The sequence below is a fragment of the Populus alba genome, chromosome 14 (assembly GCF_005239225.2).
Source record: "Populus alba chromosome 14, ASM523922v2, whole genome shotgun sequence".
NCBI lineage: Eukaryota > Viridiplantae > Streptophyta > Magnoliopsida > Malpighiales > Salicaceae > Populus > Populus alba.
The window spans coordinates 1815672-1842546 of NC_133297.1; the positions used below are offsets into that span (position 1 = coordinate 1815672).

At 34.5% G+C, this 26875-nt stretch overlaps 4 protein-coding genes across 4 annotated transcripts; 2 read left to right on the forward strand and 2 right to left on the reverse strand.

Annotated features, from left to right (window-relative positions):
- Positions 1-138: 138 nt before the first annotated feature.
- LOC118036376 (protein DCL homolog, chloroplastic) lies at positions 139-4383 on the reverse strand. Its single transcript, XM_035042046.2, has 3 exons — positions 4042-4383; positions 3847-3961; positions 139-566 (listed from the first exon to the last, which is right to left on the reverse strand). Exons 1-3 carry the CDS (start codon positions 4344-4346, stop codon positions 399-401), a joined length of 588 nt encoding a protein of 195 aa, XP_034897937.1. The 5' UTR covers positions 4347-4383; the 3' UTR covers positions 139-398.
- Positions 4384-7082: 2699 nt separating this feature from the next.
- Positions 7083-9151, forward strand: LOC118036233 (F-box protein At1g47056). The gene has a single exon (XM_035041925.2). The coding sequence runs from the start codon at positions 7245-7247 to the stop codon at positions 8844-8846; it is 1602 nt and encodes a 533-aa protein (XP_034897816.1). The 5' UTR covers positions 7083-7244; the 3' UTR covers positions 8847-9151.
- A 4561-nt stretch (positions 9152-13712) lies between these two features.
- Positions 13713-17684, reverse strand: LOC118036365 (mannose-P-dolichol utilization defect 1 protein homolog 2). Its single transcript, XM_035042036.2, has 8 exons — positions 17444-17684; positions 17199-17352; positions 16516-16588; positions 16363-16429; positions 16010-16069; positions 14915-14975; positions 14790-14831; positions 13713-14162 (listed from the first exon to the last, which is right to left on the reverse strand). Exons 1-8 carry the CDS (start codon positions 17588-17590, stop codon positions 14059-14061), a joined length of 708 nt encoding a protein of 235 aa, XP_034897927.1. The 5' UTR covers positions 17591-17684; the 3' UTR covers positions 13713-14058.
- Positions 17685-22733: 5049 nt separating this feature from the next.
- Positions 22734-24816, forward strand: LOC118036266 (protein RICE SALT SENSITIVE 3). The gene is made up of 7 exons (XM_035041949.2): positions 22734-23085; positions 23230-23283; positions 23365-23496; positions 23588-23696; positions 23804-23845; positions 23951-24007; positions 24086-24816. Exons 1-7 carry the CDS (start codon positions 22943-22945, stop codon positions 24614-24616), a joined length of 1068 nt encoding a protein of 355 aa, XP_034897840.1. The 5' UTR covers positions 22734-22942; the 3' UTR covers positions 24617-24816.
- The last annotated feature ends 2059 nt before the right edge of the window (positions 24817-26875 follow it).

The following is a 26875-nucleotide window of genomic DNA, read 5'->3' on the forward strand; positions in this document are numbered from 1 at the left end:
AACAAGTTCTTGACATGATAGGTACGACTAATTTGGCCAGTCTGCAAACAATCAAATGTGGGTCCTAGGATTTGTGAAAAAAGCTTATTCCTGCCAAAGAAGCCATATGTGCTAAATAAAAAAACAGACAGATGCAAGTCACCAAAGTCGAGTTCATTTCAATCATCTCGTGTCGTCATTTCTAAACAAACCAAAAAAGAAAGTGCTAGACAAGGATTATCTACTACGTTCGACAATTTGGCAAGACCTAGGATACATTTAGGTACTAGAATCCATACACAATCCCCTGCACTTGTGCAAAACTTTAAAATATGTCGATCACAATGATCTCTAATTGACAAAAGAAAAAAGAAAATTGCAGATGGAGTATAAAGTAATCACCCGGGTTATAATCATCATCAACTGCCACGTTTAAAATGTTCTTTAATGAATCTTTCTGCGTGAGTTGGGTACTTGGATCGAATGTATGCTCGAAGGCACTTCTGATAGGAGAAGTCTATCCATCCACCATCAGTTCTTACAACAAACAGGCACCTGGAGTTTTTAAATTGGGGATGACGGTCAACCTTCAACAAGAGTAGTTCAACTGCTTATTAGCATTCTCATAGACCAACAGAATAGCTAACTTGAAGACATTCACAATTTCACATAGCACATGATTATAGACACACACAAAAAAGGAGAAAATGACGGGTGAGTCCAATTCTAGCCACAATAGCTGGCATTTGACTTGAGCGAACAAATAGCTCTATTCATAGAAATGCACTCTGCAAACAAAAAGAAATGAGGGACAGCAAAAGAAAGAATGGGATAGATTCCATGTTACAGAGAAATGAACAAGGCACCCGTTAAAAGATTTTTATCTACTGACTACATACATGCCAACCATGTATGGACCAAAACCCTGCAGATCTCCCAAGTAAAAGGCGCGTGCAAGAAATCAACAAGAACAGTGAGACTGATGCATGTCCCCATCAATTTCTTGCCTGACTTTTCGCTAACTTGCAAGGGATAAAAGGAGAAACATAAAAACAGGGACTTGTGGAAAAACTCAAGAAATAGAGATAGATAGCATAGTCAAGTGAGAAGAAGCCAATTGGCTGTGCATCAAAAGTTTCCAGCTGTGTTGCAAAACTGCTTGGGAAATTCCAATGGAGTGTTGGACAGGTTTAAGACAGAGGCCATTTACTCCAAAATTGCTAGTTTGGCACAAAAATGGCTTGGGAAAGATAGGAAGCATAGTCCATATGAAATAGTGAAAGCAAAATATAATCAATCTGGGGCAGTAAACATCCATTAAACATTAGGAAAGGAACAACACTCGATTTGTGGTGATTGCCGAGCTATGAGCAATAACTTTTAGGAACTGTTTTGAACTCTATATAATTCTAATGAGGTATTAAATAGAAGCAGTATTCTGCTTGCATGCGTCCATATGATGGATTCTTCCAACCTCTAAATTGTTATGTGCATGCAAATGTCAATAAACCAATGGTGGAGAAGCAACAGAAGATCTTTAAGAATATTATCTAGGAAAGCTCGAGATGCAATTCTATTTTATTTGCATGTAATGTAGTGAATCTAACTGTTTAGATTATTATGATATTTGGTATTGATCAGAGTTTTTATTTTGCTTGGAACTTTATCATATTATTCTAGTGTTTAGTTAGGGTTGAAGTGCCTATATGAAGGCCATAACCTAATATTAGTAGTGGGGTGAGTTGGATGGTTATTAAAAATTGAGGGTTTTTTTTTTCCCCTGCTATTCTTCCTATCTTTCCCTTCCCCTCTTCATCTACTCTTGTGCCCCTTTCTTCCCTTTCTCATTTCTATCTTCATCCTACATCAACCAATTATGTCCACAGCTAAGCAGTTAACAGAATAGGAACAGAATTGCATTCCACTAAAAGGAGCATAAAATTGGAACCTGAAAAGAAAAAACTGAGAAATTGAAAACTAAGGAAAAATATCAGAAAGTTAGATTCATACCAAGCCAAATTTTATAGCAGTATGGTCTTATGAATTCCTCAGATATTCAGAGTGAATTACGACAAAAAATTAAATCAATAAAAATGTATCATGAATTTGAAAATCATAAGGATGTGTCCCATCAATAAGAAAGCATATAAGGAAATACTACAGTGTTGCTGCTAAAAAAATGCAAATCCTTTAAATTTCATGGGTTATAATTCGTATACTAATAAGAAACCTGATAGTTTCATTTGTTTAAATTTCTTAGGAAAACCTCTTCACTGTTAGCTGAAACTTTGATTGATCACTGAGGACCCCCTTGGACTTATTATCGTCATCTAAATAGGGTTAGCAAAATGGCACCCTTCTCAACAGCCTACACCTACAGCAGCAGGCAAATTAACTTGGATTTGTGCAGTGAAACTTCCAGCACATGCAAGCTAAATATCCAAAAAGACAAGGTACTTAGATGACAATACCTTAAATCTCATCATGATATGCAGAATGTGCATGTATACTGCAAACAAAGCATCCTTGAGCCCTATGCCCACTAATATGGGTCACTTATCAGTATGAATGATGCTCGAAAGATAGAATGTTGGATCATAGAGATAAAGTAAATCATCCTAGACCTTCAACATTTAAGTAATGACATCATCCCTTGACTACATTCTTGTCTTTTATGTCTGACCAATATCACTAGCAACACACATGTCAGAGATTTGGAAATTCAGATTTAAAACTCACAAGGACAATCACCATGGAAAATTCTAGTTTCATTCAAACTTAGCAAAAGTTCTGTCCTCAAAATTGAATCAGGAGTCTTTGATAGTACACTTAGACAGCCTTACCACAGTGATTCTGAAATATCTACAGTATAGCCATTATGTAATAGCGTGGGAAAATATGCTGGATAAATTTTATACCAGTTAAGATAAATGGTTGACATTTCAAATTTACTTAGAAAGTCCTCCAAAATTGATCCATTTCCATGTGCTTACCTATGCACACTACCATCTGAAAGGGATTTGGCAAAGACAACTTTATAAATGACATTCATTCTCACCAGGTTAACACCTTCAAAATAAATAGTTTGGATTAACATATTGTATACAGGCTGGATAACAAAAAAAATGTAGCAGTAATTAGAAGCCAGAATTCAAATCCATTCATGCTATGCAGAGTGGAAAATAAAGCATTTTTGGGCACTTGGGCAGTTGGACCTGAGAATTTGGGATCACTCGGCAGTCCAGCCGATGTTTGGCTCGGTGGAATTAAGCAAATCACCTTACACCGTCAAGAAGCAATGATACCACTTCCTAATATTCTTTCTTTTGGGTCATACAAACCGACTCGTGACAATAACTCCATACTAGAGTCAGAAATTGGGAATTTCAGATGTTAAAAATTACACGAGAACAATCAAAACAGAGAATGGCAGACTGCATCTAACTTGGCAGACATTCTCTATCCAAAATTGAATCTGATACTATTGGAAAGAACAGTTCAAGAATTGAGTCAAGACATTAGCCACATGTGAGAAGTGTCAAATTAAGAAAACAAGAGAAAGGAAAAACGAATGAAAAGAAACAGATGGGCATTCTACCATTAAAAACAACACGAGGAGAACCGCGGGTATGAGCTCAAATGCTAGGAAATTGAATGAAACATTAGAGCATGGAGAAAAAAATTGTGGGGCATTTGGCAAGACCCAGAGAATCAGGAAAAGACTATTTGTAGAATAAAAATCTTATCTTTACCAAAAATAAATGTCGAACCCTCCGTAAATAGCACAGAAAAAAAAGTTTGATAGCACGGAACAGAAGCGGCAAACAATTAAATTCCTTTGAAAGCTATGCAAGCTTAGTAGCTTACCATTATAGAATCAAGCCCGCATCCTATTTTATCATCAGAATTCGGATGATAAGCAAGAAGCCTCTCTGCCACAACTTTCTCATCTTCATCTGTTAGTTGTTCTCCATCCATGTATCTACCAGCAAGTAAGAAAATCAGAACAAAAGTAGAAATGATAAGCAAACAAAGGCACACGACATTGGAGAGTAAAGGGACCTGTCAGAGTGGATAATTTCTTTAGCGAGGTGAGTTATAGGTTCAATATCTCTCCAAATATCTGCTTCTTCATCTTTCCACTGTCGGTAATTTTGGTCGTCCCAACTTGAATACTTTGGTGCCTTGCGCAAGCTCAACGCTGCGGGAGTCGAAAGAGATACACCATCCTCTTCTGGTGGAGTAGACTCCACTGTAGAACACCATGATCTCCTGAGTGGCACGAGTAATCCGGTGGCGAAGCGATGGTGGTGTTGAAGCCGGAGGCGCAGAAGCGGGGCGCCCCTGATAAGTGCAGGTGCAGCCATTTTTGTGTTTGGGAATGGATGGTTACTAAGATTGTATTGTGCGATTGGTACTTAATGGGCCCATTTATCTCTTCATTAAAACCTGGGCTCTTTTAATGGCAAAACGTTTGTACGTATTTATCAGGGCCTGTTTAGTGGATCCACTTGTCTTGGGCCTGGTAGGTCTATTTCTTGACACCTTCAATTGTACTGTAAATGGCATTAACCCTAGCAATGAAGATTGAAGATAGGCCGCATTTGAGGTTTTGATCTAGCGGTTAAAGGGATTTATTTTTTTCTTCTGTATTCTGGGTTCAAATCTCACCGTGCACGCCTGTCACCCCCGCGGTGCCTTACATGCTCACCGGGTTTGCAGGATGTTCAATGAGTCGTGGTGCGCGCAAGCTGGCCCGGACACCCACGTAAATTAAAAAAAAATTAAAGATAGGCCTAGACTTTTTTTTTTTAAATGTGGAATGCTGGGGCACTTTAATTTTTTTTTCTAAATAGAGCGCTTTTAATTTCATCTTTTTCTTAAAAAAATATGATTGCAACTTCATTAATATTGAATGAATTGCCAACAAATGATTTTTTTCATATAAGTATAATAAAATTATGAAAATTATAACTTTGTTTTTTGAAATTGGAAAAAATATATTTTATTATTTTCAATGACGTGGTTGATGAAGGGAATTTTATAAACTTTGTACATATAAATTTTCCATGTAGAAAATTATAATAACGCATTCATATAAATAAATAAATAATTATCAAGAAAAAAATCATAACAGATAAGAATAACAAATAACCATAAAAAATTCATTTAAATAAAAATAAATTGCACCTAAAAAACAAGAGGTTAGATTTTCTTATCCAACATTTATTTGTTTTGTACAATCAATTAATTGATAAGCTGTGTAAATAAATACATATTTAAAAAAAATCAAATTTTTTTTTTCAAATTGATCCAATATCCTATAAATTAATCCCATAATCAAAAACCTTTTTTTGTTTATCGAATAATACCAAGAAAAAAAATCATGCTCTTGACTCTTTTTTTTACCTCGAGGGTCATTGGAAATCATATGTAAGGTCCTGGCCCTTCCAATTTCAGAAACTCCATTGAAATGTACACCGACTAAAACAAGAAATGAAATACAATTCTTGACTGGGCAGACTTGTCTACCATGCCGTGTTATTTTTCTCAGAAGTTTCCATTTCATGCTTGAATCGAAAATATCGTAGATTGGTGAATCAACGAGGTACTCTATGTTTACAATTAATTTATTGATTAACTAAACTCTTTGAAAAAACGTTTCAGAATTTGAAAAATACAAACCACAAAAATTTGACATATAAAAAATAACCGGGACTCTCTACCAACAGTTTTCAATTTATTATTCAGAATCTATTTAAAAATATAGTTATCATTACTTTTTAAAATAATTTTTATATCAAAATATATTAAAATAATATTTTTTTTAAAAAAATATTATTTTTTAAATCAATATATTAAAAAAAATCTAAAATACATATAAAAATAAATTTAATATTTTTTTAAAATATAAATACAATTATATTTCCAAGCATTATCTAATAATGCTTCTCCACCGCTGCTGATTTCTTCCTCGTTGCCCCCTTCAACTAAATATTCCCTTTTCTTGAAAATTGAAATTTCATGATCTTTTCCCAAAAGTCAACAATTTTGCAAAAAGAAAATAATCAAAACATTATTCCGTCACATTGCGTTTTAAATCGTAGCTATCAAAAGTTTGGTTAATAAGTTGACGTGAAGATTCATAACCTAACCCAACTTGAATTTAAAATTTTTAAAAAAATATTGAACATGCTAGAATCAATTTAAATCATTTTGTCAATATTAAATGATTTTTTTATAAATAAATTAATATTATTTTAATGAAAATAACTAATCTACACTAGCTCATAAATTAATTCAATAATCTAATAACTTAATTTTTTTTTTAACAATCTCCAAATATTAAAATCCACACTTGAATTTTTTTTTCATTTGGATAAAATTGAAATCCAATCCAATTATTACTTCAATAGATAAACGTTACGATGACTCCGTAATAGAGACGTTGCAATCATATTTCGTGAAGCAATGGAGAGATAAATATATTGTTTATAGTGCAAGCAAAATAAACAAATACTGGCACAAGATTCCAAGCGGACGACCTCACCCCCCCTGTCATACAACGTCCTTTTTATAGTGCTGTTATGGTATGGTTATTTTTTAAAAATGTTTTTTTTATATGTATTAAAATAATATTTTTATAAAAAAATAAACTAAAACAATTCCAAAAAATAATTCAACCAACCAGAACCTCCGCCTGGTTTTTCACAATTGATTATGAAGATCAGAAGATTAAACAATTGATTATGAATAAATATTGATTAAAGATTAATGTTATTTAAACTGAATATAACTCGAGGTGTGCATATTTATATTATATGAATATATACATGAAATATTTATATTTTTCGAATATAATATATATTTTTAATATTAACTTGGTATAAATATGTTTATATATATATATATATATTTATTTTTTCATGATAAATATTCAAAATAATATATTAATTTTTAATTTTATTATTCAATGAATACCTCAAGTACATTCCACAGGATGACAAAAAAAAAAAAAAAAATCCGGTCAGAAAGAAGAGTCCACGGTAATCAAATGAGAACGCATTCACTGCACGTAAACTCAACAATAGAGAAGCCTATTCAATAAAAGAAAAACGAAATTGGAATCCATTTTCAGATCCGTCTTTGAAAAAAAGAAAAGAAAAAAGGCAAATCAAACTACGCGAGAGAGCACCGTACTCCTCCCTCAGAAGCTGAGGCTGCAAATCTCCACCGTTCAGGTTTTAATCAATCAATCGCCGTGGATGGGCCAGTCAGCTTCGACGGCTTTAATCACAAGCCGTCGAGATTCAAATCGCAGCAGCCACCGGTCAAAATCTAAATTCACGGTCCCGATCATTCCGATGCAAGTAGAAGAACAAACTGAATTTATATTCTGCGAAGGACCTGATTACATCTCAGATCTTCCTGATGAATGCTTAGCTTGTATTTTCCAGTCACTCAATTCCGGCGACCGGAAAAACTGCTCTTTAGTCTGTCGGCGATGGTTAAGAATCGAAGGACAGAGCCGTCACCGACTCTCTCTCAACGCCCAATCAGATCTTCTCCCTTTAGTACCGTTTCTCTTTTCTCGCTTCGACTCTGTAACTAAACTTGCTCTAAAATGTGACCGCAGATCTGTTAGCATCGGCGACGAAGCGTTAGTTGCAATATCCAGTCGTTGCCGTAACCTCACGCGCCTCAAGCTCCGCTCGTGTAGAGAACTCACCGACGCAGGCGTGGCGGCTTTCGCTAAAAATTGTAAAGCATTGAAGAAGCTATCGTGTGGATCTTGCTCTTTTGGAACGAAAGGGATGAATGCCATCCTTGATAATTGCGCGTCGCTCGAGGAGCTATCGGTAAAACGGCTTCGAGGAATTACCGATGGCGCGGCGGCTGAGCCCGTAGGACCGGGTTTAGCTGCGGCTTCACTAAAAACTATTTGCTTAAAGGAACTTTATAATGGACAGTGTTTTGGCCCGCTTATAATCGGGTCAAAGAATTTAAAAACTCTGAAGCTTTTTAGATGCTCTGGCGATTGGGATAAGCTTCTTCAAGTAATTTCGGATCGGGTAACGGGTATGGTTGAGATCCATTTAGAGAGGCTCCAAGTTAGCGATACTGGCCTTGCGGCCATCTCTAATTGTTTGAATTTAGAGATTTTGCATCTAGTTAAAACCCCAGAGTGTACTGATATGGGACTTGTTTCCATCGCGGAGCGTTGTAGGTTATTAAGAAAGCTTCATGTTGATGGTTGGAAGACGAATCGGATTGGTGATGATGGGTTATCGGCAGTTGCTAAGTACTGTCCGAATTTGCAAGAGTTGGTGCTCATTGGTGTGAATCCTACAAAAATTAGTGTAGAATTGTTAGCTTCAAATTGTCAGAATCTAGAGCGGTTAGCATTATGTGGGAGTGATACTGTTGGTGATGCGGAGCTTTCTTGTATTGCAGCCAAATGTGTAGCATTGAAAAAGCTTTGTATTAAGAGTTGTCCTGTTTCAGATCATGGGATGGAAGCGCTTGCAAATGGGTGCCCGAATTTGGTTAAAGTGAAGGTGAAGAAGTGTAGAGCAGTTACTTGTGAATGTGCGGATTGGTTGAGAACGAAGAGGGGATCTTTGGCAGTGAATTTGGATTGTGGGGAACCTGAGCATCAGGATGCAAGTGTTAGTGATGGTGGGTTACTGGAAAATGTAGTTGAGTTTCATTCAGTTGCTAATCAAATGCCGCTGCCTAGTATTGCATCTAGCAGTACTGGACGATCAACTTCTTTCATGTCAAGATTAGGGCTTTTGAGTGGGAAAAATTTGGTGGCTTGCACTTTTAGAAGATGGTCAGGTGGTAATAGCAGTTCTCGAGGATAATGAGACCGTGAACCAGAAGTCTGCACTACTGAAAAAACAGTCATTGCCCTTGGTCTCTCTGGATTATTTTGGATTGTATTGCCTGATTCCATGTTTTATGTACTTAATTTGATGTTGTGTGCTGTTTATTGCCTTTCCTATGGAATCTTCACTATAAAAAAGTGATCATTTTCTTATTTCTTAGGTTGCTGTTCACTTCAACTTTGTGTTTCTTTATGTTGCAAGTTGTATGACACGCTTCTGGTTTACATGCTAAGAAGATTCCCTGGGAAATACATCTATGCATTATACTATTGCTTGTTAAACATTGTCTGTGTGGCTTGTTAATGTTATCCAAGTTTTGCCCAGTTATACATTTACTGTTCTGATGCCTTTACCTCTCTGTTCACTGGTTCTATATGTATTATGTTACTTTTTCAGCGAGAAGCTGCTTGTACAGTTGGTGCATAAGCACATGAATCCTTAAAGGTTGATTTCGGCATGGTGAGTATAATGTTTGAACCTGAATTTTTAGGGGCTGCATTATGCAAATCAAATTCTAGAAGTGACAGATTTCAATCATCTGTTTAATTTATATGGCAATGACTAAATGGAGCTAGTTGCTGTGAGTTATGCCAACTTGTCTTGATACTGGATCAATCATTAGCAGTTTATAAATCTCCAAACACCTGTTGTCTAGCATCCGATTCTTCCATGTCTTTCTCAATCAATGGGAGATCAGGAAGTGAATCTCTCCTAATTGGTAATTTACCTTTGTTTTAGAAATCTCTCTCCAAAACACACATATTGACATACTAACTAGAGTAATTAGATATTTGTCGGAATTTATTATCCAAATAGGCGTAGATCCTTTATTTTCTTGCATGCAATGTTGACTAATTAGTTACTTTTAAGAACAATTACTCCATGCAGTGTAGTATAACAACACCCACAACCCGCACACTCGCATAATAACCCAAAAGGGCCTTGACCCCTCTGCTTCTTGTGTGCAGTGTAGTACAAGGATCTTTTCTACATCGAGTATATGGTGCTAGTAAGCTCTGCGCAGACTTTATCATTTCAGTTGGGATCGATCAGGTAAATACTTTTTTTAGATAAAGTGCCTTGCTAGTATTTCAGCCATGGCAGCTATTTCAGCAATGTAGATTAAGTGCTACTTCTCTGGCTACATGATGGCATTTTATTCAACCACAAGGTGCAGTTCACTTCAGCTCTTGTGTTTGCTGCACTATGAGCTAGTTTGCATTTAATTTTACTAAACTTGCTCAGTGTCATACTAGAGGACGATGATTTGCACTGTTTTTCCTTTGAAATTAATTCCTCCACATTTTGATGAGTAATTGTAAATGCAAGAGTTTGTGTGAGCTTGATCTTTTCATAGAAATATTCATGGATACGTTTTGATCTGCTTTAGCTACAGAAGATTACTTACCCTTTAGTACGGGCTCTGAACTTCGACTGAACTGATTAAAAGAGTTGGACTTTGTGGGCAGGTCTGAAGTTTGATTGTGTTATCTTGAAAGGGAAAACAGTAGGAGGGAGAGGGAGAGAAGAACGACGGTGGTTAGAAGATTCGGCTTTGTGTTTAGAGGTGGGCCAATCTATTAACAGAAGAAACGTGGTTTGCATTCTCAGAGAGATTTGGTGTTTGCGGGCATGGGAAGTGGGAGATTCTCATTCTTGTTTGTGGGGGTGATTAAAGCATCAGCTAGCGAAGCAAGTTTTGCATTCTTAGATCCGCAGACTTTGGTCATTCCACACCACAGGGATGGATTATATTTCAAGGTAACCCCACCTTTGATGCTATTGATTAGTGTTCTTATACGGTGTCAAATCTTTCGCCTATTTATAAAACACGCCTGTCTCGGCAACGAGACGCAATCAATGATTTTTTTATATGTGCCAAACACTGTCGTCTTTGATTTTTTTTTTTTTTAAAATCAAAATAAGACGTGATCTATTATTATTTTTTATCTAAAATAACGTTTCAATTTATTGTATGAAAAAAATGTCTAAAATCACATTGTTTCATAAAAAAAACCAATAGATCTTGGTTAATCCGTTATTCATGAGTTGACTTGTTCAACTTGCAACATAAATCTTATCTTAAACTAACTTTTATGACTATGGTCCATGAGCATCTCCAAGGAAGATGCTATGAAAAGTCAAAAATAATAATAAAAATATTATGCTGGCTTTTCAATATTTAGTTTGCATGTTTTAAGAGGAGTGTTAAATAAAATATCATTTATTTTATAAAACTATTATATCTATGTATCTTTGGAAAAATATTAAAACACTATTTATTACAATAATATTATTTTTACCATTTTTATCTTTGATTTTTTATTAAATTATATATATTTTTTGTTTTTTATGAGATTATCTAATCTCAAGTCATGAGTTTGCTGTGTTTATCTAGGTTAGCTCGGGATATTTTTGTTTTTTAATTAATTTTTTTTAATTTTTTTTTTAATATTAGATTAATTAAGAATTATCCGAGTTGTTTTTATACCTATCAAGTTAACCAGGTTATATTGAATTGTTAAAATAGTTTGTGTATCAAATATATTAAAATATAATTGGTTTTTTTAAATGATTTTTGTATTATTGGAGTGCATATAAGAAAAAAAAAAACTATATTTATTCTTTTAAAAATTTATATTATCAAATTCACTGTTCTAACTATATATATATTGGAATGATTTTTTTTTCACAAAAAAGAGTGTATTTTGCCATTTTACTGGTGTGCGTAAAATAGAGATCAAATGAAAAGGAAAAAAAAAAAAAGGAGGCATTTTTCGGTTTCGCTTCTCATTTAGCATGCCCTAATGCCTTGAAAGGACATTGGTCATTCCACTCATTAGGCGACTTTATTTTTAAAACAGGCTAGGGTCTGCAAAGACATCATTCATTATTTTCCTGTGTTTGCTCCACTGCAGAAAATAAACCTTACCTTTGAGGGCAAGACTTCCCGATTGGTAGCAAATGTGTTTTCTTTTTTAATTGGATGATACCAGTTTGGGAGCTGTCATCAAAAGTAAATGGGCAGTTTCATCTTGAGAGCGATCTGTAACATTTTTTATTTAAAAATATATTAAAATAATATTTTATTTATTTTTTAAAAATTTACTTTTAATATTAGCATATAAAAATGATTTAAAAAAATATATAAAAATTTAAATTAAAAAAAAAACACTTAATTTAAATACCGTGTAGGATAATGCGTTGCATTTTTAGGAATCTACGCGTCTTTAGCAATATTTACAAAAGTTAAACAAAGAAAACTTTTAAATGAACACTTGCTTCTGCTATTAGAAAAATGGGTTTTATTCAACGCAGTGGAACGTTTTGCTGGCTGGTGATGGCTTTTATGCTGTTGATGTAAGGATGAATAGTGTATTATTAATTGTTTTTTAAAGTAACTTTTGTTGTTTGTAAATAAATTAAAATAATATATTTTTTTATTTTAAAAAAATTTATTTTTAATATCTACATTAAAAAAATTAACTTGAAGGTAATTTTTTTTTTTAATTATGACAAAAAATAGATTGAAATTCAATTTCAAACACCCTCGTAAACTAGTCATTGCTCTTTCTTTCAAAACAATTGTTGTAAAATTTTATTTTTCCTTAATTTATAGTATTTATGAAAAATATTTTTAAATTAATTACTTGATAAGTATCAATCTTAATAACCTCTACAAATTAATAATTAATTGAGATGTTATTTAAATTTAAAAAATATCAAATAAAAACATTATTTAAACAAGGTTTTTATCAAGTTATACAGTTTATTAATTAATTCAAAAAATAATAATCTTGAATTCAAGTTTTAAACATTTTTTATACAGTAAAACAGTTACCCTTGTGGCAACACCATCGATGTTTGTCAAGCCAAGATTTAAAACCATGTTCACAAGTCTTGAAACTTCAGTAGTTTTCTTTCTTTTTTTTGCCTGAGCAACACACATTCATGCGGAGGAATTCAAACTTTATGAAGCTGTCTGGAAAGGCGGCACAAATACCATTTCATAAAAAAAAAAATTATTTTTTTTGTTTAAATATTTTTTTTATGTTTTTAAATTATGAATATTAAAAATAAAAAAAACTTTTAAAAACAAACCCTAAAATATGTTTATCTAATAAGCTTTAAGAAGTCTCGTGCTGCATTAGATGTTTCTTTGCATCATTATTGTATTTTCAGATTTTATCTGCCCGTTTACTTTAATCACGGTTCCCGTGCTTTCCAACGCTTTATTCATGCTGGTTTGCTAGTAATTATAGTCATAAAACTCGAATAAAAACTTGAATAACTTGGTCATCATATCAAAAATAAAACAACATTATTTTAAATAATAACTTAAAACAAAATTATTTTAAATATATTTTCCAAAAAATTCTTTTAGGTTGATTAGATAAAGATATAACTCACTACATCACCTAGGTTTGACTAAGTTAATGTCAAACAAGATGAAAAGAAAACCCGCATCAAATCAACAGGGCAGGCTATGTTTAATAACTATGCCAACAGATGCTTATATTAACTTCATCAATGCTCGATTAAAAAAATAAAAAAGACTTCAATAAATGCCCAACTCCGACTGGTTATGCTCCTTTTCAATTGGATGGGAATTGACAACCGCAAGATCTGGCTTAGTAGATTACTATTTTTATGTGTGCATTTTAGAGTGTACGCATGTATGTAATCACTAACCTCGTATAAGACTCCAACATGCGTAATCCTCCCCTTGCATTCCCGTGCAAAGCACCATCGCTTTCCATGGACTCACCTGATTGGTAAAACTCGCAGCTAACCAAGTCTTTAGGGATCCTTTGCATCGTGGAGTTCATCAAACAATACAAATAAACCAACGCATGCAGCGGGAATAGATTATGCAACTAAAATGAAAGATGTATATAACGTAGAGAGTAAAATATAATTCTACTAGTCTTTAATACACTACAAAGAACGAAGAAAAATAATAACCACCACCTTTGTCTTGTGCATTCATGACCATGGTTAAGCAGGCTTCCTTGCAACCCTAGCATAAATGTGAGTTCAGCTGCGCCTGATGGATTTGTCTTATTGATGGATGCTAACTTTCCCATCTTCAAATATTGAAAACATATTAAAGGTCTTGCAACAATGGCTCACTAAAGGCACCTGTTGAGTCTTATATTGAGGCAAAGCTCATGTCAACTGTCTCCGCTTAGTTTATTTTTTTCTCTTTCTTGGTTTCAGGCTTTCGGTAGAAAATTATCTGACTGAGGATGGTACCATTTGTGATCATACCAAGTAGGGAGCCCAAAACAACTGCATAAGAATTAAGGACAGAAACTATACGAAACACACACAATGGACAAAGAAATGGTACAGGCATCTTACAAAAAGAAAAGCAAAGTAATTACAAGCACAGTTCACATAAAGCTGTAGAGAAGGGTGAGGTGAAAGGGAAAGCATTGTTTAAAGATATAGCATCTCGACATTCAAATTTACCAAAGTATGCGTATTTGACAAGAATATCTCCAAGAGAAAGATCATCTTAAGAGTAATGCTTTCAAATCCATGTCCATATTCATTTATCACCTTCATAAACATACTGAATTCAAAAACATAACCATTGATGAAATTTTGTCTCACTGTACCACTTCATGAAAAATCATATTCTCAATTATATCCCGGCCTAGCGGTGCATAAAACATTCACACCAACATGATTCATGTCCCACATCAACTTCTTGAAGGAAAATGTTTTTAAGTGGAAATGAAATTAAGTTATGAAACAGGCTAATGCCCAAGAAACAGGACCAAGCGAAATGATGAATTTTTTAAGCATGGAAGCCAGCTTGTTAAAGTAGAGTCAAATAATTTTCTCTGTTCAAACAATCAACTGCAGATGTTAAAATAAATCTCCAAAAGCAAGGAAAGTTGACAAGGATACCACTTGTCGGTGCCTTCTCTTGCATGCTGGTAAAAACTCTCACTGCAAAACAATTCAAAATTTCATTAACTCCACTTAACATGTCTACTCACAGTGGAAACTGTTAAATTTACAATGTCTCTCACCCAAACCACCACCAAAATTCATGAAACATGTTAAGAAGCTGAGCTCCCCTGTGCTTTTGTTCTGTTCAAGGATAGCCATTAATTAGTAACATGAGAGCAAATAACATACATATCACTCATCATAGATAGAAGGTTGCATATCAGACAGCATAATAAGAGAGCTGCTACTAATTCTACTCATCCAAAGATCTTAACTCTTCTCATGAAAGCAATGAGTAGCAGCCCAATTCAACACCTCATGCACCACTCACTTACATGTCCAATTAGTACAGCTAAAACCTAAATATGTATGTGAGGGATGACAAAGGCACCGGTGCATTTTTGTACATGGAATGAATTAGGAGCTCACCAATGTCCAGTACTATAACAAATGATGAACAACATGTGGCTCGTAATAACTAATAACTACAAAATCAAATACAGACAATATCCCTCTCACAAGGGCAGTATTTCCTTGTTTGTAACATATAAATAAGCAGCATTTTTTGGAGAAAAAAATGCCAAACTACCTACAAGGTCAATTTTGCAAGCTACAAGTTACAGACATCCTATTGGCGCATGTACTAAAGTATGGGAACTTGTTACTAGTATCTTGCAAAAGACTTGGGGAAAGGTGGCAAATATATATTTGATAACAGTGAAAGTTCACCCCCCATGAAAAAGTTCTCCCATTTTCTAGTGCAAACAAACACTGAAAAATTATTCAATGGAAAAACTTTTTCCCGTGAACCCTTGCATAGTGACATTTCATAGGAAAGTATTTTAACCAACTCATAATATTATTCATTAATACCATCACTTAACCACTTAAGCCACCTCTAACACAACCACCATCCCGTTGCCATCGGCACCGCCTCCACACCATCATATCACCAACACCACCACTCCCCCATTTTATCACCATCACTATCTCTATGATGACTCATTTTTTCAGGAAAAATAATATTTTCTACAAACAAACACACCCTTAGTCGGAAAGTTCTCTCAAGTAATTGCAGAACTAAAACAAATACGCAAAATAGAATTTCAAACAGATTTCATTGAGACATACCCTACAACTTAACAACATGACATAAACTTGATCTTCTAACTTACAGAAAAGTTCTCCCATATCTGTGGAATCCTGGCAAAGAGAAAAATCGCATGTTGGGACGCCTGTAACAGATTGTTTCCACATTAGATTGCTTCATATATGCAATAGAAGAAAGAAATGGAAAGAAAAAGAAAAGAGTAAATTTCCTTAATACGAAGAGTGGATATGTGTCTACATTTCGAGTCTGGGCGACACAACTATTAACCTTGTGTATACATTAAAGAATACGTGTCTACATTTCCTTAACAGATTATCCCTTTATTTTTATAATATCAAAAGAAGAAAGAAAAGATGAATGGCAACAATTCCTGATGAAGAGGTTACAATGCAGAGTATACAATAAAGGGTCACTTACATAGAGAGCTTCAAATAGAAATGGCTCAATTTGACCGGCTAAAATAGTTGGTGCTACAGCACAATAACTGAAACAGTGTAATAAGGAAAAACGTTGACTGCATTTTAAATTTTCACAGTTTGAAAATATCAAAACTAGGAGATAGTAGGATACAGCAATGCCCTGATCCATGTAGTGGTTCGCACAGGTTGTGAGAAGTAGTAGATAATAGCTACTAAAATTATAGCTGCAAGATACAAGCAAAAGAGGAAGAAAGTTAGATCTTTCAATATACAACTTCAGTTTTAATGAACGGAACATGAAGTATAAAGAGAATCAGAACATAAAAAGAACTAATCAGAGGAAAACCTAGAGCCTAATTAATCATTATGGATGTAGAAAAACTAATGCTTCAGTCTCAGCTATATTGAACAAAAAAATGTGTACTCAACAAGATACATTCATACTAACCCACGAATTCTACATAGATAGAAAATAGAATTCAGATTCATGGAATAATTTGTAGCGATTAGTTTCTCATAGAAAATAGAATTCAGATTCATGGAATAATTTGTAGCGATTAGTTTCTCATCCATCAAATGTTAAAACTATACCAAATCATTATTTGACAACGATCCAGTTTGAAATCATTAACACAAACAATTGATCAGCCTAACACCAAAATAACAGATAATGTCCCCCAAAGACATGACAAGAGACCTCCACAATCATAATCATCAACTAAATTCATCATAGATTTCAAAGTAATTCATCCCTCTAAATTCAATGCAGCAACATTTTCACCTGGCAGCCTATAAGGAGAAGTCAGAATAAAGAGAAAAGAGTGTAGCACGCACCTTGGATCAAAAGAAAAGCCAATTCTCCATAAGCAGAAAAAGGAAGGCCTTTGTGAAGACAGTAAGCTAGGGCTATGGTATAACCAACCACTTCAAGTTCAAACCCTACAACACTAAGCCCTCTCACGCTTTTATTCTTCAAAATTTTCATTATCTGGAATTTCAATAAATAATTAAATAAATAAATTTTATCCGAATACTATTATAAAAAAAACAAATGATTTAGAGTGAAGAAAACCACCTACCTGGGGGACTTTGACGGTGGTGGAGGCGGCAACGATGGCGTAACCGAGAAGCTTGGAGATTAGTGGAAGCAAACAGTCTTTATCAGGGAATTTACCGTCGCGGAGAGATCCGGTTGCGCAGCCGAAATCCATCCCTAAAACCTTCATTTTCTTCTCTTTTCGGTGTGTTATGGGATTGTGGATCTGAACAGAGCTACGCTGCTCGTCTACCTGAAGTTTAGAACATTTTATATATAATCTGGTGCGTAGACTTTTATATTTTTTTATTTGAGTGTCGTTACCTTTATTGTTTGCAATTTAAGGTGTTAATTTCTAAATTCTTTTAATTAAATATGCTTGAACATTTTAAATTATTTATGACTGAGTGTTTGTATTTTTATTTTTTATTTGAATATATATATTTTTTTTTCTAATTTATAATATGTGTTCTCAAAATTAATCAATGGAGTGTTTTTAATTTTAAAAGCTAGCAAAAAATCTACATTGTATATTTACGAAGAACATGTTTAAAATATATACTCAAATAAAATAAATAAAAGTAAAGAAACTGCAATGTAAAAAATGGAAGTTGGCACCCCAAATTCGTAATAATCTCCTAAAGTTAACACTCCTTCAACTACACGTTTACAGTTAGAGTTGTTGATAGCTTGTGTAAGGCGTTGTTTACTTGTTATGAATCAAAGGCTGCAGCCGCTGCACAAAAGTGTCCAGTAGCAATGCTATTGGGCTACGAGCCAACGGGTTTTGAGGAGGAACCACCTTTTCATCTTTTCCTTTTAAAATTTAAAATTAATAAAACATAAAATGTAGCAAAACTAAAAATTATTTTGGGTCACCTTTTCATTTTCTTTTATATGCATTAATTCTTTCCTATATGCAAAAATTAGAATTTTTCAAATTCTAAAATCATAGTTACATTGCAAAGAGAATTGCAATTTGATAAATCTTGAATATTAATAATAATAATTCAATAATTTATCTTAAAGTTAATTTAAAAAACAACATATAAACTATTTAAATCATTACTAAAATTCACCTAGTTAATGAGAAACCAAATAATATCTTGAGATATAATTAATAAAAAATCCAAAAATAAATAAGAAAATAAATAAAAATTTAAAACGACATCTGGATTTGAACTTAAAATTATGTCAATAAATTATAACTATTTAAACCATTATGAAACAACTTTATAGATCCGATCTAATATTTAAATTAAAAATTACACATGTTTTCATTAAAATTTGATTTGTCGAATCTTTTTTTAAAGTTATATATTTATTAATAGTATATCCTGCTTCATAAAATTAGACGAGTTATATAAATAAAGTTCTAGAAAAGTATTTTTTTTATTAACTTGGATGTCTATGTTAATTTACACGTGTTTTAACTAATCTTACGAGTCTTAAAATTAACAATCATATAAATATTTAGTGACTATTGTATTAGCAATCATAAAACTCAAATTTAAATTAAAAAAAATAAACCATTTGACCTCAAGCACATGTCACTAAAAGTTCATGACTTCGGTGTAGGTGCCGCAATGAAAGGGTTTTAATCCACGCGCTAATATTCATTGTAACCTGAATGTAATGTTGCACCAGATTTCTGTTAATGGTTCTGAAGCTAAAGGAAGCGTGGAGGTAGGTGTATGGTGGTCTATCCTTTCTTTCTTCATAAAATTTTTTTCCCTTCTTGGTATCCTCCATCTAACGGGCGTGATCCTGGGTGTGAGGGTGCAGGGGGCTTGCTTAGAGATACTGATGGTCACTTTCTTGCTGGCTTATGAGCAAGTATTGGCGTTTATAATGCTTTCAAGGCTAAGTTATGGCCTGTGAGGATTGGTGTGGAGTTTACATGGAATATTAACGATAGACTTCTGCAATCGGAGGTTGATTCCCGGGAAGTGGCTTCAGTTCTGTCAAAAGACACAGAAGAGACAACTTGGTTCCGTTACAATGGAGCAATTAATGAGCTAATTAAGATTTAATCAATTTTTTGCATAAAGACTCCTGACTTTCGAGAGTAATTTGGCGAAGCCATTTGCTTATTTCTACGTTCTCTGAATGAATCCTCAGCACTAATTGTTCAAAGCCTAGCCTATCAGCCCAAGCCGTCGCTTGAACTTTGAAACCAGGCTTTTGATTCTAAAAGCTAAATCAAAACCTTGCAAAGATTGATGGGCCTTTGTCAACCTATATGTTACATGTTGTATATCACTCACATGTCCGGTTACCAAGTCTCCCTTATCTCTCTCTTTATTATAAAACTCAACTCTTGTCGACTGGTTTAAAGAATGTAGCCGACCGGAGGAAATAAACCGGGTGTGGATATGCCTATCCAATGAGATGTAATAATAGGGATTGAGCACCAATTGAAGGCTAATATTGGAATGTCCTATCCAAGAAGATAAGGGAAGAGAGAGATGATTGTAGGGTGGGAGGGCCGTGCCAGTATCCTTTAAGAAAGAAGGGGATGCTCTTTTTTGCCCCTATTATTTGTAGCTGTCATCCAAGTGGCCTGCCCCCCAGCCGAGGGGTGCCATCCCTATCCTATGTTTTTCATGCTGGACCAATTTCCTCTGTAATTTCTAACGCTAGATGTGGCCGACACCAACCACTGGCCACCACCAATTCGTTTTAACTACGAGCGACTAGGTGTTTGACTGCAGCAGTCTGGGACCGTGGGGGTGTCTATGAGATCACTTTGGCGAGTTGGTGAGACACCTTTTGGTTATTAAATGTGAATTGATTGGCGATATTTTACGGGTCCACACCACGATTGGTATAAACCAATGAAATGCTGATTTTATACCTCTTCCAAATTAGGTTTTAAATGGTTAACGGTTACATTTAGGGCATGTCTGCAACCCACAATTAACGTGACCACACACAACCTACTTCTCGAGTCGGATTAATGGATCGGTCAAGTCATGAATCGAGTACTTGTGCCTTCGAACTATGATTAAAAGGATATATGGGCGCATTAGTCTTGAAGTAATTGAGTCTTGGTTAATATTAAAGAATGAAAAGAAGTTGTTAATTAATAACAAAGGTCTCAAGTGCGTTGCAATACTTTTCCTCCACAATCAGTTCCATTGAAATTAATTATGGAGGGGTGGGAGAAGGGCAGACTGTGCATGGAATCTAGCTAGCAAGGAGGGGAACAGTACAGCACATGTCGAGGGAGAGTGGGGACGTATTGGTCAAGTTCATGATGCTGCTCTCCTAATTGCTTAAACACGAGGTTCAGGACCACATTTTTATCCCTCTGCTAGTGTTTTTTGTTTAATGGATGGTTTGTAAGATCTTGCACTGCAAAGGTGCTGAATGCTGATCGTTTTCTATTCCGAAAATATTCATCTACTCATCAGAAAGTTCAATTCCCAGAAGCTCGTCTCTTCGTGTTTGTAAAATCAGCCTAATTGCCAGGTTTCACGGCCATGATTACGCCTTCTCTGCACCGTTGAATTTGAAAGTTCAGTGTCATTTCATGTGTTTTTCGTTTCATGTGTTTCAACTTTAAAGAATTGGTAGAAACAGCGATACAGCAAATAAAAGAAGCTTTTTTAAGTTGCATCTAGCTAAGACTGGACGATTGCTTTAAAAGAAACAGCGATACAGCAAAGATTGCTTTAACGTTAAGACTGGACGATTTCTCATTTTCTTCCTGAAAAACATTTTTGGCACAGCCTTTAAAAGCTGGAGCAGAGATCGTAATTGCCCCTGACAGGATCTGGGCGTGTGGACTGTGGCTAATGCTGGGGAGGTTGGCTAGGTCTTAAATGCTGCGTTTATATCCCCGTCAAAAGTTCCCCTGAGACCACTTCTCTTCCTTTATCGGTTAATCTCCAGGATTCCACCGTTAAATTCCTTCCACACACTACCTTCAACAGCAAGGTAAATTCATCCATATCCCACGGACGATTATTGTAAATGGTTCATGTCACCGTCAACGTGGCATGGCCCTTCTGTCCAGTTACCTCCGGTGGCTAGAAAAATTATTGCAGAGCTAGCTAGGTTCTTTTCTCTGTGGGGTATTTGTCCATTTTGTCAAGGACATGTTGTTTTCCTAGCTACACCCACCTATCTACAACATCCCACGACCATATGCATGCAAGTTGATCATCTTTCGTGTTTGTTTTACATAACCAGGCTTCATCTGAGATGTCAATGATTTAATTTTAGCCATTACTGGAGTGTATTTAAAACAAGAAGTCGTGAGATGGAGACGAGGACAACAGTTGTGTGTGTGTGTTTTGCGGGCCATGTTTAACTTCGATGATTAATGCATAGTGATAGAATCATGCCCTGGTTGTTTTTTAGTGCGGTATACATTATACGTTTTACTTCAATTATATATTTAAAAATATTTAATTAATTAATATATGCTATATTTTCAAACCATAAAAAGTTTCAATATTTATTTATGCTGGAGTAATTTGATCTTGAGACATTGTGACATCAAAAAAATCAACTAGATATTTTTCTTTAACTACAGTTTTAAAACTTTATCTGAAAGTTAATCTTGGATAAAACATTAGTCATGGGTTAAAATGGTCGACCTGAATTCTAATTTTAAAAAAAAAATAAAATAATATTATTTTAATAAAAAAAATTAATAAATTGATAACCTAGTTTTAACCGGTAAACATAGATTTTTTACCTTATAATTGTTGAGCAAGTCTGAGTTTTAAATCAATACTCTTTAGAGTGTTTATTTATTACAGGATAGATGATCTTTCTTTTACTTTTATTACCAACGACACTAACAACATATTTTTGTTGCAGTATACACCAGTTGAGCTGAGTTATTGTGAAATAAAATAAGCTAGCAAACAAGGGAAAAGAAAAAAAGAAATTGCTCCTAAAGCTAAGAGAAAACGAGATGCAAAAGGACACTAAGGACAGTCCCATCATGTTTCCTTGAACAAACAAACAAAATGGAGAAGGTTCTGTCATGTTTACAGCTGCTACTTAAGCATGCTTTCATTTAAAAGCATGCAGACATGCCCTTAATCTTAGTAGAGCTTGTAGCTTCAAGTTTGGTAATGAATTATCTAGTTGATTTCTGGCCGTTTTTAAAAAATCAAATTAATGTAGATCTGATTAACCTTGTAATTCCACTCGTGATGTAATTGATTTTATAAAAATTTAATTTAATTTTTTAATTTTAAAAAATTAAAATAATATTATTTTGAATTAATTTATTCACTCGTGACCTAAAACTTTTATCAGGATCTAATATCTTCGAATAAAACCTTAAATACCTGACAGAGGCGCTGTCTACAAGCGGGTTAAGCAGGAGCGTGCTTTTTCACTCTCGGTTTTCTTATTTCCCGCGCTTGGTTTGTGCCATTTGTCAAGCTTTTTGTTTGCTTTTCTCCCTTTTATTAGCCGTGACTCTTATACTAGGACTCCTTGTCAACTGGTAGCTCAACCCCCCTCCTCTCTCTGTGCGTGTCTGGCTTTCTTTATCTATCTTTCTGTGCTTGTGACAATGGAAGGTGGACTCCCGATGCTTAACTGTCTCTTACAGCACACGCTGAGGAGCCTGTGTTCATGTACAGATTCTTCTAATCCTTCCAAATGGGTGTACGCAGTCTTTTGGAGGATACTGCCTAGGAATTACCCTCCACCAAAGTAGGAAGCTTGAAATTGAAGTTATTTGCTCACTATTAAGGGCCAAATTATTATAATTTGGTTATCAGAAAGAATTCAAAAGCTAATATTTTTCTCCAAGTGCATGCATGCCTAACGCCAAGGGGATACATTGTTTTCTTGCAGGTGGGATTATGGAGGCACTGCTCTTGATCGTTCCAAAGGAAACAAAAGAAACTGGTAAGAACGACCAAAGTCCCTACTCATTTTTCTCTTAATTTTGGGCTAATGATGCACACCCTTCTTTTTGTGGCCTTTCAGGATCCTAGTTTGGGAGGATGGATTTTGCGATATCTATGAGTGTGAGAGAGCAGGAACTGGGTACATGAAGGGAAGATTTGGAACAGATGTCTTCTTCAAAATGTCTCATGAAGTTTACAACTACGGGGAAGGGTGAGAATTGATATCTCTAAAATTATGGCTTTTGTTGGTAACGATATGGTAGGCAAGTGAATGAAGGACATTGTATGGAAACTGGTTGCAGATTAGTGGGGAAAGTTGCAGCGGATAACAGTCATAAATGGGTGTTCAAAGAAAACCCAAATGAGAGTGATCCTAACTTAATCTCCTCATGGAATATGTCAATTGAACCTGTAAGATGATCAGTACAAATTTTTCTGTAAAAGACTGAAAGCAGATAAGAATACTGCTCTGCTTTTACCTCCTAACATAACTTTCTAATGTGTCTTTCCTTTGACAGCAGCCCAGAGCATGGGAATTTCAATTCAATTCGGGCATTCAGGTTGGTAATTTGATCGCAATTCATTAAGCATAAGAAAATAGAAGCCAGCCCAATCACCAAAAGTTAATCCATGGAAGCTCATTACAACTTTTTCTTGACTAGCAGACAATTGCCATCATTTCAGTCAGGGAAGGTATCATTCAATTGGGTTCTTTTGATAAGGTACTTCTCTCCCCCTCTCTTTCTCTCTTTTGACTTCTAAATTTGTGCATTAACCAACAGGAATTTACCATCTTCTAGATTGTGGAAGACCTTAATTTGGTAATCAGTATACAGAGGAAATTCAGCTATCTCCAGAGCATACCAGGAATCTTTGCAATACAAAGACCATACCTGCCAGTTCAGCATCCATACATTATCAAACCCAACACCCATACGATCGAAAACCAAGAAATAGCCTTCTCAGTTGATGACAAACGCCAAATAACAGGAGTTAAGAGATTGTTTCATGAAAGATTAGATGATTTTCCAATAAAGGCAATCAACATGGGCTGGAACAGTCCCCAAAATGGAATCCCAGGACCCCCCATTTGGTCAATACCACCTCTTCTGCCCCCCATGTCTTGCAGTCTCGGAGCTTTGTTATCGAAGTTACCTTCTGCGACCCCTTCCTATAGTAACATCGAAGCTCTTGACACATCTCTTCTTAACAACAACAACAACAATAATCGTAGTAGTATAAGCCAGAGAGTCAGGGTTGATGATCTTGGAGTAACAAGAGAAGGCCAGCTAGTCTCCTCTAGCCATTTAGATGCTGCTCGAGAAGAATGATCAACTTCCATAAAGCCTAGTTTAAACTTACCGGACAAGGTGGTCGGTTTTGGACATCTCAGAGAGGGAGAAAGTGCCTCGAGTCTCAACTGATCAGGAGAACCAAATTGCACTTACCATTGTATTTCATTGTCTTAAGCACAAACGTGGCGTTGTTGATAAATTAATATTAGTGCATAATAAAACTCTTCTTGATTGTATCCTAAGCTAACATTACATCACAAGCATGAAGTCATTATCAAATTTAGCCCACGTAGATTTGTGCGTTAGAATTTAGAAGCTGAACGCAACACACCTGTCTGGTGTCTACACTTCGGAGCAGAATTACAAGCTCAATACAGCCTATATAATTGAGAGATGTTAATAGTGGCGAGAAGGCATCCCCTTCATCAAGGGCAGGTATGGGGTGGCATTGTGGGGTTGAGCAATCGTGGTCTATCCCTATCCTTTTGGACAGTGGTAATCAAGCATATGCAATGGTCCCCGAAAATCAAAGTAAAGATGAAAAATGACGAGAGATAATTGAGTGTAGGATCGAGTTGTTTTGTGAGACATTCGGTATCTAACCCCCGACACTAGGAATGGTCCCAATCTCAATTTGTTGATGATTTTCTTTTCAGTTGATGTGCTCTCGTATTATGTCTTAAGAGAATGAGTTGTGATTTGTGTTCTGAAACATTCATCTGGTCCCATTTGCTAGGATAAGACAACATGCTAAGCTCGGTTGTGAACGGTCAAAAATAGAAAATAAAGTGAAATTGATCAACAACCTCGGAATTTGAATAATGGTGACAATTTTCTGAAGGTAAGAAAAAACATGGTTGTTTCTAGTTTATGTATCTCTTTTTTCTGTCACAAGAAACAAGTGTTATTCACAAGACAAATCACTACTTGCCAATTCTCATACTTTTAAGTTGATCGAACTACGAGAATTTTGGAGATTGGAAAATTTCGTGGCATAAGTCGAGAACTGGATTGAGGTAACACTCGTGTTCTCATGTGAGAATTAAAATGCTCATCAATCAAGGTTCTTAAATGCTGATGTTTGCTATTATACATGCCTTCTACTCCTGGTTTGGGATCTAATTTAGGAAAAAGTTTTGTTAAGGGGGTGTTTTATATGGTTTTCGCTTTTATTTTTAGGTGTTTTTTTAAAATATTTTGGTTTAAAAACATATTAAATTAATATTTTTTTTGTATTTTTTTATAGTTTTGGTTTTACCAATTTAAAAAAAAAATTAAAAAATCTTAAAATAATATTTTAATTTATTTTTAAATAAAAAACTATTCTTAAAAACAATATACACCACAATCCAAACAATTCTAAGTTCTTTGGTCAGCTCATAATCACCTAGTACATAAGTCAATTATTTTAATTCAAAATAATTAGTTAAAATGGATTTAATTGAATAAACCAAATTTAATCAAACTAGTTTAAATTAAAACTTGACTTTAATAATTATGTTTTCTAATAAACAGCTCGTAAAATAAGGTTTGATGGGATGTCATCCGCCCTGTTAGTTAGAAGTATGAAAACCCAGATCATGAATGGGCCTACGAGAACAGATTATATATAAAATTGAGCATAAATGTTTTACGTGCATGAAAAAGGCAGTGGTAAGTATAGCTTATTTTTTCCTTTACAGAAAAATAAAAACAAAAAAATGTTCTTCATAGATAATTTACAATGATAAAACTAAGTTACGATAATAAATTAAAAATATACTTAATAAAAATAGCTCAAAACAATTTTTTTAAGAATGAACAGAGTACAAGTTAAAATCCATAAATTAAAAGTTAAACATCTAATTTTTAAAATTAAATGAAAAAAAATGATTCAATTTTGTAACAAATTCTCGATTAAAATCAAAAGTTATTTCCATGTAAACATACTTAGAAATATTTTTAATCAAAAAAAAAAAAAACCAACTTCAAAATTATTTTACAAGATCATATCAAAGATAACCTTTAAATCTCATAATTTCAAATCAAGGGACGGGCTATGTTTTGATTAGTAGGCTTATTATGCTGGTCTCTTCTATTATACCCCATAATTTCAGAGAATGCTTTCCTTCTGTGTTGGAATAGGATTCTATCCTTTACTTACATTTGCATGAGAAAAATCGAAATCAAATACAGATCATATTCAAATTTGTGCCTCGTCAATATAACCAGGAACTGTGATTGTTGATTCATCTTTCCTTACACTTTCATTACAATAGATGAACTTATAAATATGAATGGCGAAGATACAAGAAG

Bases quoted from the DNA above. Each gene is read 5' to 3' on its own strand.
- LOC118036376 (XM_035042046.2), bottom strand. From the start codon at position 4,346: ATGGCTGCACCTGCACTTATCAGGGGCGCCCCGCTTCTGCGCCTCCGG. The intron at 3,962-4,041 runs GTCCCTTTACTC...ACTTGCTGGTAG, and splicing joins GAAATTATCCACTCTGACAG to ATACATGGATGGAGAACAAC. The intron at 567-3,846 runs GTAAGCTACTAA...CTCTTGTTGAAG, and splicing joins GCGGGCTTGATTCTATAATG to GTTGACCGTCATCCCCAATT.
- LOC118036233 (XM_035041925.2), top strand. From the start codon at position 7,245: ATGGGCCAGTCAGCTTCGACGGCTTTAATCACAAGCCGTCGAGATTCA.
- LOC118036365 (XM_035042036.2), bottom strand. From the start codon at position 17,590: ATGAAGGTTTTAGGGATGGATTTCGGCTGCGCAACCGGATCTCTCCGC. The intron at 16,589-17,198 runs GTGCGTGCTACA...TGTATCTTGCAG, and splicing joins GGCTTTTCTTTTGATCCAAG to CTATAATTTTAGTAGCTATT. The intron at 16,430-16,515 runs GTATCCTACTAT...ACACTGTTTCAG, and splicing joins ACATGGATCAGGGCATTGCT to TTATTGTGCTGTAGCACCAA.
- LOC118036266 (XM_035041949.2), top strand. From the start codon at position 22,943: ATGGAAGGTGGACTCCCGATGCTTAACTGTCTCTTACAGCACACGCTG. The intron at 23,086-23,229 runs GTAGGAAGCTTG...GTTTTCTTGCAG, and splicing joins AGGAATTACCCTCCACCAAA to GTGGGATTATGGAGGCACTG. The intron at 23,497-23,587 runs GTGAGAATTGAT...AACTGGTTGCAG, and splicing joins GTTTACAACTACGGGGAAGG to ATTAGTGGGGAAAGTTGCAG.